Below are 10,443 nucleotides of genomic sequence, written 5' to 3' on the forward strand. Positions count from 1 at the left end.
GAGGCTTAGCCTGGCGTATCGGCTAACAATAGCCGTAGCAAGTGTAGTGCTTCGCTGAATCTACCACCAGATGTGAATCGCAATCCACTGAGAAGATCCGGCAAAAAACTCAGTGGGCTATGTGAACTCGGTGAGTTAAACATCTAGTAAACTATTCTCTAATCTTATTCCCAATTAGCTTAGAATATTGAACAATCATGGTCTCCTAATAAGAAAATGGTGGGATTGAAGGGCATTTTCGGATTCGTCAAATTATTATATCACTACAATTTTTTTAGTAAACAACCTGTCTCGACGGCGTCTCTTAACAGAATGAACCTTTTTGTAACTAACTTTAAATGTTGCCATAATGATGATCTTCAACACACCAAAATAAATAAAATTTGAAATTGATTAACACAATAGTATTCTGTCTTCAATACGTATGAGCAATATTGATTATAGATACATAATATTGCGAGTAGCCCAATTATGAGTTTTCGTGAACACATATTTACCGTTATCAGATCTGTGACAGGCACGCATCATAACTATTGCTTGGGGTAAGAATACATACTATGTTTCGAAAATTGGTGTTAACAATGAGGTGTTTAAAATGAAACAAAACAAAAATGCTGCAATATGTATTTATAATTCAGGTGCTTATTAAACACACTATATAATTAAACTCAATCGAATCCGTGTTTCATGCTTTTTCAATTTTGTTAATCCGATAAACTCTCTGATTGTTTTAGTAGACTACGTAAGTTGGTTCTGTTGCGATACCGCAGTTGTTGTTACGGGATGAAATCAGCAAGTATCCTTCGACTCCCCAGTCGGGGCCCCAGGAGTTTTTGATGATCCAGTAGGTGTCGCCGTCGCGTTCGCCGTAGCCGACTAACGCCATCTCATGGTTCAGGCGTTTAGTTGTGCTGTTATAACAAATGGTCGCTGTTGTTATTGTAGCAGTAGCAGCGGTTTTTGTTGTGTGGACAAAGTTCGTTGGCGAATAGGAATGTACAAATATGTTTTTTTTTATTGCTTAGATGGGTGGACGAGCTCACAGTCCACCTGGTGTTAAGTGGTTACTGGAGCCCATATACATCTACAACGTAAATGCACCACCCACCTTGAGACATAAGTTCTAAGGTTTCTAAGGTAGAAATAGGCAGGGCGGTGGTACCTAACCGTGCGGACTCACAAGAGGTCATACCACTAGTAATTACGCAAATTATAATTTTGCGGGTTTGATTTTTAATACACAATGTTATTCCTTCACCGTGGAAGTCAATCGTGAACAGCTGTCTGGGCATCTGTTAGGGCGAAACTGAAATAGCCTCTCAAGGCTATCAGCATAGGCAGGAAAAAAAGTAACAGTAGCAGTGGTGTTTGTTGTGAGGACAGAGTTCGTTAGCGAATTGGAATGTACAAATATGATCGTGCATGTGAAGAATATTTGATTTCTTTGGTCACATATCTCGTTAAGTCCGGCGACAATCTTCAAGATCTGATCGTTACCGGATATTTAGAAAGGAAGAGGCCGAGCGCAATGTGTACAAAGCACCGGTTAGACCAGATTCACACTCGGCTATGCAACATCTGCCCTGATACATCGTGAGGCGTCATCATCATCGCGGTCATATGTAAAGTGAAAATGGTTTTCTAAGCACTTACTAGCATTTTTTGCATTATTATTGGATAAAGGGCAAATTTGCGACATGTTTTTATTTAATGCTCTACTATATGTTGAAGATAATAACAAGATAATGGTAAAATTAACGAAATAAAAGTATCAAACTTTTGTTTTTTTCGTATTTTTTCGTATTTTCTTGCACTGTCTGATTCAGGGCTATAAAATTTCAGAATCTCAATTCTCTGTAGCTAATAAGGGAGTTCGTGTAAAATTAGTAATAAAACTCCACCCGGGCAGATATATTAAGAGACGGGTTATTAAAAATGTGACACGTAAAATATCACACTTACCAGGTGGTGTCATAGAATATGCCACCGGTGTAGAGCGAAAATTTATCAGTAGCATCAATCGACACTGAAAGCGGACCATGGTTCACGGCAGCTACCTGTAAATTAGCAAAAATTATCCAGTAAACTTATAACCAAGTTATATGAGTAGAGTAAATTTGCAATTGCTGCGATACTATCGTGAGCTTGGATCAATGGGCCATTAACTAATTAAACTAGTATTCTATTAATGTTATACATCGGAGACGAGCTTACAGCTCATCTGGTATTAAATAGTACAGTAGAAACTTCGACTAAAATTATTGACCCATCGGTTTTGAAGGGTCAGACATTTTCCACTCTTCAAAAAACAACTCTATGTTTGTTTCGGTACAGCAATACACAGCAGGACGTTATCTTATCTATACACGACGTTATTCACTCATAGTGAAAATAGTTTGCGAATACACGTTAATATTGTATTTATTTTAAAATAATAATATGTAGTCGCATCACACTTACACATTTACTGGTGGTTGGACCTCTTGTGAGTCCGCACGGGTAGGTACCACCACCCTGCCTATTTCTGCCGTGAAGTAGTAATGCGTTTCGGTTTGAAGGGTGGAGCAGCCGTTGTAACTATACTGAGACCTTAGAAATTATATCTTAAGGTGGGTGGTGCATTTACATTGTAGATGTCTATGGGCTCCAGTAATCACTTAACAGCAGGTGGGCTGTGAACTGGTCTACCCACCTAAGCAATAAAAAAAATAAAAAAAACATCGATATGAATACGTAGCCATTAAAACAAGCGTTTCTAAGACAGACGTTTCATGAATTCAATAAATGATTTGCAAAGATAATGAAGTCCTTACCTTCAAAGCCTCAACGCTAAGTGGTGTGACGTCAGTCCAACCGCGAATCGGGTAAATGGTGGACATATTTTTAATATTGCAGATACCGTCCTGTAATGTAATTTTAACGATTAAACATATTCTCAAATATAAGTAACTAGCTTTTGCCCGCGACTGTGTCCGTGAAATAGTTACTTTGGCATAACGCTAAATTTTACCCCCACTTCATTTACGTAGAAAGTGAAAATATTTTGAACCATTCTTTATCGGTGCTCCACTTGTATTGGGCTTACTGTGATGTTATATAGCCTATAGCTTTCCTCAATAAATGGGCTATCTAACACTGAAATAATTTTTCAAATCGGACCAGTAGTTCCTGAGATTAGCGCATTCAAACAAACTAACTCTTCAGCTTTGTAATATTAGTATAGATAATCTTTTGCGACAAGTTAAATGGGATAGATCTTTGATCGCTTGGTTGATAAAGTGGTCAGCGAGTTTTTTATAAAAGAGTCGAGTTTGATTTCCGGTTTGGGTTGTTTTTGGTTGAAGATACGCGTGTCTCGTGTCAGCAGCACACTGGATAGCACAGGAGAATATTCTAGTTTGGATGTGGAACGTTTAGCTTTGTTCGCTCGTCGAATTCTTTGGTCATAATCGACGATTACGACTAAGAGTTCTCTTGGCCTTTTGGTCGAACTAGCTCATTTGAGCCTATTGAGTGAGTCAGCCCATTATGTGTTTCGCTGGAACTTCTCAGAGTGTCGCGATTCCGATTCGTTGGTAGATTGTGCAAAGCACTGCTCTTGCTAGGGCCATTGTTAGTATATTCTCTCAGGTTCAGTTCCGTCAGCTCTTCTATCTGTCACAGCGTAGCTAGAATAGCCATTCAGGCTACCAGGTAGTCATGTAAAACGTCATAGAAAATAAACTGCTAAACTACATTTAAATATATACCTTCTAACTTCTAATTCTAACCTAAAGTCTTTAATTATATTTTACTTAATTAATTAAGGTTCTTTGTTCTCAGTCTGTTTGTTATAATTGCACTTTTACCGCATTTGTGTAAGATCCATATTCTTCTTCGGTTGGTAAACCGAATTTCATCATCCAATCATACGCTGCATTGTCGGATCCACCCTCGCACCCACTGCCGCCGTAACTGGGAAAGCAATGCATAAGGTGCATACAGGGCAAGAAGCTTTTAGGTTTATTCTGCTTTAGTTTATACAGGATAATCTTTGGATTTAATTTTGTTTGCTGAACACATTTTTGAAGTGAAACTTCTATAGGCACGTTGAGAGTAAAAAACTCGCGACAGATTCGTTACGGCTAGAAAGAAAAGATACAATATAGGAACAGCGAGAGTGACGAAATAGACAGAGCATCTCGCGAACCACTCGACTCAGTGGAGAGAGGAAAAGGACAAAGCGAGCTATGTCTTTTCTGTTATACACAGCGTTCCCTCTTACAAGACAAATTGAATTAAGGATGAAAAATGAACAAAACTACAATATCAAAGTTTCACTTCTTTCACGTGCATCAAGTTGCACGCGCAGCATTTTTTTTTATTGTGTGAAATTTCATTGCGAGAATACTGTAACATATTACATGTGCTTCGACGGCGATTTAATTATTTAATTAGCTTGGTGTTTTAATTATTATTAGAGATCTTACGGCCAGGCGCAGTCCAGGATTGCTTGGTTAGATAGACTCAACAGTCTTCCTCCGTTGATTCGAGCAAGGGCTCCTTCAGCAGCTGCAGTGGTACCGAATGTCCAGCAGGATCCACAATCTTCTTGATCTTTCATAGGCAAATATCAATATGAGTCAGAAACCATAATCTCCGTTTAAATGTACCTTATAAGTTGATTTAACTTACTTTTGACTTTAGAAACGTAGCCCAAGATTCTCAAATCGTATTCTGAGGGAAGGTCTTCGGCAATATCCCGTATTTTGTGTTCAGGATATGGGAAGGGAATATTTCCGACCTTTCCCTCGGGACGTGTACGCAGGCCCTTGTGTCTTTGCATTTCTTCGGGAGTGCGGTCCGCAAACTGAGTGACCCCTAGTGTGTAGCCGAGTTTTTGACGGTTTGTTTCCGTGATTAGTCTGTGTTACATTATTGAAAAAAATATGTTGAATTATGAAATTATTAGGAAAATTGCAATTTTTTTTAAATATAGTTATAGGATCACCTCATGTTCTTCCTGAAAATGTTTCTTCTAGTTTCATGTTCATTGTTATCAACGTAGTTTCTGATGAATTTGTTTTTGAAACTAAAACAATTAAGGTGCAAATTTGATGAAACATATACAGTTACATATTGCATACATGATTTTAGTTCGCAGTTTTGTAATTAACTATGTTAAAAAAAATTCCGATAACTATTTTTAACTGTATATAAACTGTTTTAAACTGTATAATTTTGCGTTAAGCAATCATGAGCTGCGGTTCCATAGATAATGTGCCTATTATTTTCTAACGAAACCGAATTTAAGTTCCGCATGTATAGATACATCATCAAAAATATTTTAATAGACTACTCCTATATTTAATAAAAAAAAATCCTTGATAACCCTGATAACCCAATAATTAGATTGAAAGGAAAGAATACTGATTGAAGAAGAATATATTTACTGAATTCTAATTTCTTCATTATAATATATTGATTAATAGTCAGCTAGTATTATAATGTACTATTTTCTGATCTAACATGTTTATATACCTGTTAAATACATGATTAACATGTTTATCATTTTCGGGATCCATGAACATTAGAAATTTAGTTACAGTTTCACTCTGTAATGTATGCTCCTCAACATTTTCGTCGTCGCAGTCATCTGAAAATGTTGGAATTGCAAACAAATTAAGATTCACTTCTAGAATGCCATTAAAAATTAGCCCATCCTGAGTTTTTGGTTTTGCTAAACCTAAATTGACTAGGCCAGGCCTCAAATTTCAAACCAGAAATATTGTGAGAGCAGCACATACTCCTATAGAGATCGGACCTCGTAAAACTATTGGTTGGACGGAAATAATCCCATGTTCTATCGAGAATTCCCAGAAATTTCCAAAGCCGTGAAATTAGCTTCTAAATCAAACTTTGTTTGAAGTGTCTTCCATACTAAGAAATAGTCCAATATTACAGGTAGTATATTCGGTACTTTAATTGTATTTTGTTATGTGTCTTAAACACGCATCGAACTCAGATTTTCCTAATTCCGGTTAATTTGTGGTACATTAATAATACATTGATTGCACACTTACACTGGCTGACGTCGAAAGCCGATTTGTCAAATCCGGTGTTGAAATTAAAGTAATCCCAAATTTCGTGTTTCTCTAAAAGTCCTAATAGTTCATTGTAGTTTTTGACTTCATATCTGCAACGACATTATTTTTAGGACAGTGACTTGTTTTGAAGATAAATAATATTTTCGGACCTTGAATATCGTTATATTCTGATACAAATGTTTGTTATAGAAGTTATGGCTCGATTGGCTATATTTTGATTATGATAATGAGTAGATACTGTTGCATCCTTACATTATTAATATAATATCCAAGTTGTTGATTCATTTAACACTTGGCAGACCTTCATTTGCTTTTACCTAAAAAGATCAAGGTCGTCATCTTGACCTTAGGATATCCCTTAGATAATTGTATACTTCTTATAATAGAAATAATTTCATTTTTAGATTTTTTATTGTCGTGCCTATTTATACTGTTGTCAATTGATTATAGCAGTGGATGAGTGAGATGTGTGATGTATGCACTAGATCGGGATAAGAGCTTTAATACCGCTACTTATATTGAAGTCGAAGTCTCAATGTTATAAAATAAAAAGAGCCATCGAAGGGATTATTTACTGTACATTTTTTGTCCCTTAATATTGTTCTTGGGGTAAATGGACTAACTAAATGGAGTGGTATACAGCATAATCCTTCCTAATTCTACCGTGAAGCAAACGTGTGTGTGTTTGCTACATTGAAATTAGTTGAAATGAAAAATTCAATCAACCACACATTGAAACCAATTTTAGTTGTTTGGTTGATTGAATCCTTTTTTATTTTTTATTTTTATTGCTTAGATGGGTGGATGAGCTCACAGCCCACCTGGTATTAAGTGGTTACTGGAGCCCATAGACATCTACAACGTAAATGCGCCACCCACCTTGAGATATAAGTTCTAAGGTCCCAAGTATAGTTACAACGGCTGCCCCACCCTTCAAACCGAAACGCATTACTGCTTTACGGCAAAAATAGGCAGGGTGGTGGTACCTACCCGCGCGGACTCACAAGAGGTCCTACCACCAGCAATTACGTAAATTATAAGTTTTGCGGGTTTGATTTTTATTACACGATGTTATTCCTTCACCGTGGAAGTCAATCGTGAACATTTGTTGAGTACATATTTCATTAGGAAAATTGGTACCCGCCTGAGATTCGAACACCGGTGCATCGCTCAACACGAATGCACCGGACGTCTTATCCTTTAGGCCACGAGGACTTCTATTCTATATCTATTCTAAACGATTTTACACGAAATTTTATGTTGTTTCTATTTGTTATTTTATAAAAAAAATTGTGTACCTGACTGGATGCCAATTATTGTTTTTCTCGTCGTAGGTAGCCCAAATAGTCTTTATTGTCTTAGTCTCCAAATCGCTATCTTCAGCGACGAACTTGATAGTGTTTTCAACGGTTTGTGAATCAGGTCCTGTTAAGAAGTTATAGTAATTAGAAGTTAAGTAATTATACTATCACACAAATGATTTCACTTCTTCCTTGACTACACAGAGAAACTATGATATGTATTCCACTATTTCTGTAGTGCTGTAACATAGTTGATAACAGAAACATTGACAACAGTCGCAGAATGAATTCGGAATCAGAGATCACGCCAAGAGTTCGTTAAATCAGACATATCCATCACAGGATGGTGGTAAATGCACTATATTGAAAACTAAAACTTAAACACGAAATGTAGCATTCAGATGGAATATGAACATTAAATAAACGACTTTAGATTAATTGTTGTCGATTAATTAGTTAATATATTCAAGAAAAAGTATTGAGTTTTGCGCTATTATTTAATAGCGTAGAGCGAGAGTTTTATAGCGTTTGAGGTAGTACAGATAACGAATACTATGTTTTCTTGCTAACACAAAATTACCATTGTTGATTCGACATCAAAAAAATGCGTACTAAATTAAAAGTTTTAAAGATTAAAACGGGCACCATTTTTAGAATGCATAAATACAAAATTATTATTGTAGAAAATTACTAAAAACGAAAGTACATAGCATATTTACATATGTAATGGGCTCCTTTTTTTTCAGGCAGGGGCTGACTCTTGTATTTTGGGCTTAACGGTCCTCAGACGTTGGGTACAGACCGCGGGTTTATGGGTATTTTTAGGGCTCTACCGCACCAAACAACTCACCTTGCACTATCACCCCGACGTCCGATTTCCACCCTGGGTCAGAAAACGGTCAGAGTAGGGGGTTCCCGCGGTCAACACTACAAGCAGACTCGCGGCGCTACACCTAGGACGCCCGACCGTCGGGTCGTCGAGGCGATCGTCGACGACCAACAACACCGGTCTCCGCGGTAATTGTAATGGGCTCCTACCCCAATCAATATGGAAAGAGGTAAAAAGCAAAACTTACCGACGTATTCAAAGTTGTCGGTTTCTGGCAAGATAATCTTTAAGTCGAATATATTATCTTCAGATCCAAGCATTACATTACACTTGAAAATCGCATCTTCACCATCGTCAGTTTCTGGGTGGATCTGTTAGTAAATGTTTAATTACTATATCAATTACATAAAACAATTATATAACGACGTATCAATACAATTAAAAAAACATACAAGGTCAGTTTGTATTACAAATATTGCTGGATTTTTCGGACACGGTAAAAACCCAAGTGGCCTGAATTCTGACAGCATGTGGGCCGACCGACATTTCAAGGATAAATAGCAGTCTTCAAATTATTTTTCCGAATCTTTCGTATTGTAGTTTTTATAAATGTAGATTTCATAAAGCTAAGTAGATGAATATTAGCGTACCTCATATGAGACTCCGTATCTGTATTTTGCGTTTTCATCTACGATAATACTTTTCACAGCTCCTTTGTTGTAGTCGACGCGTGACGAATGATTTGTTTTCCTTGAATGTAAAATTGATATTTGGATCACGACATTTCATTCACTTCGTAGGTAGACAGACAAGCCTGCACTGGTGTTAGGGGGTCTTGTGATCCAGCGCTCGTCTTGTGATTAGGGCCATCCTGTCTATTCTTGAAGCAGTTTTGGCTTGGGGCAGCCGTTGTACTATAAAACTAAGGCGTAGAATTCTTGTCTTTTTTTTCTTAGATTGGTAGGTGAGTTAAACCATTGTCAAAGACCATTCATATAAAAAACGTAACCCACCCACCTCGAGACATGTGATCTTATTGAGCGAAGGATCCTTACCATACTGAGTAGTCTTGTACGTTGCCGGCACTAATTGACATCCTGACGGCTTCGAAATGGTATGTTTCAGGCCAATCTAGAGGTTCGTCTTTCAAGTCTATAAAAAAACGTCTTGAAATAATTCCCTTTGAATTAAAAATCTTTACAGATAACATTATAGATTAAAAAGGCTTTTGTAATTCAGTTTGGTCGATGTTTAACGATTTTCCATCAAATTTAAAAAAGGATATAATATAAACAATTGGAGTTATATGTTAATAGTAGATCTGCGGTGCTTATTAATTTATGATCACTATTTTTCACGGTAAAATATCAAGTATCAATAATTTCTAGTGTTTTACGCACTTCATTTTTACAGTATATAATGAACAATAAAGTTTTTAAATACTAATTATTTTTATTAATTTAAATAACAGAAACAGCAAAACAATTAATAGCTTAGGAAAAAAAGCTTATTGAACTATGTACTTTTTCCTTTGAAGTTATCACGAATCTTTTTACTAATGTAACAGAAAAATAGTATTTGAAAAATCATACCTATTGTCGCTGCCGCCACGAAGGGCAGGCCGAATATTAACAACCAAAACCGATTCATTTTCCCGAAATCCGGTCCCAATGTGACAAATACAGCCGTCATTTACTTTTATACAGTCTCCAAATCAACACTAATTAATTAACTTCATTTTCCCTATTAGTAAGCCCACTGTTAAAAATATGGATATTCCTATTATTATTTTCATTAAGTGTATTATTGTATATTATTTCTAGTTGGGCCGACTATTTTAAAAGAAATGGAACGTTATTACTTTATTATTCTGTGTGGTCCATCTAACCAAGAAAGTAAAAGCAAACAAACGACACTACATTCACTTCAACGTGTTACGTTTATCTCATCCGCCAGGATAACTCTGCTAAATAGCGTAAAATATACTGTCTACTTTAAGATGTGGTCCGCTGTCATAAAAACTAGCTTAATATTCACGTTAAATTAAATTAAGAAAATTTTTGGATTTTATTGTTTAAGAATTGAAGCATATCCACATTTTTACTCACCTTATTTTTCCATCACGAAAACTCATATCTGCTTAATTATGAAAAAAATATTTTATAAATAATTAATCTGTGCCCTAAAAACTCGGCGATAGATATCGCCTTACTATAAAAAATAATTG

At 36.2% G+C, this 10,443-nt stretch overlaps 1 protein-coding gene across 1 annotated transcript; it reads right to left on the reverse strand.

Annotated features, from left to right (window-relative positions):
* Positions 1 to 610: 610 nt before the first annotated feature.
* Positions 611 to 9,940, reverse strand: Catl-like (cathepsin L like protein). Its single transcript, XM_028174612.2, has 14 exons — positions 9,809 to 9,940; positions 9,272 to 9,368; positions 8,867 to 8,966; positions 8,464 to 8,587; positions 7,385 to 7,511; positions 6,063 to 6,175; positions 5,521 to 5,635; positions 4,991 to 5,071; positions 4,675 to 4,904; positions 4,470 to 4,596; positions 3,849 to 3,954; positions 2,814 to 2,903; positions 1,963 to 2,057; positions 611 to 911 (listed from the first exon to the last, which is right to left on the reverse strand). The coding sequence occupies exons 1-14, from the start codon at positions 9,906 to 9,908 to the stop codon at positions 731 to 733; spliced, it is 1,686 nt and encodes a 561-aa protein (XP_028030413.2). The 5' UTR covers positions 9,909 to 9,940; the 3' UTR covers positions 611 to 730.
* Positions 9,941 to 10,443: the final 503 nt, after the last annotated feature.

This window comes from Bombyx mandarina, chromosome 10 (genome assembly GCF_030267445.1).
Source record: "Bombyx mandarina strain Sakado chromosome 10, ASM3026744v2".
Lineage (NCBI taxonomy): Eukaryota > Metazoa > Arthropoda > Insecta > Lepidoptera > Bombycidae > Bombyx > Bombyx mandarina.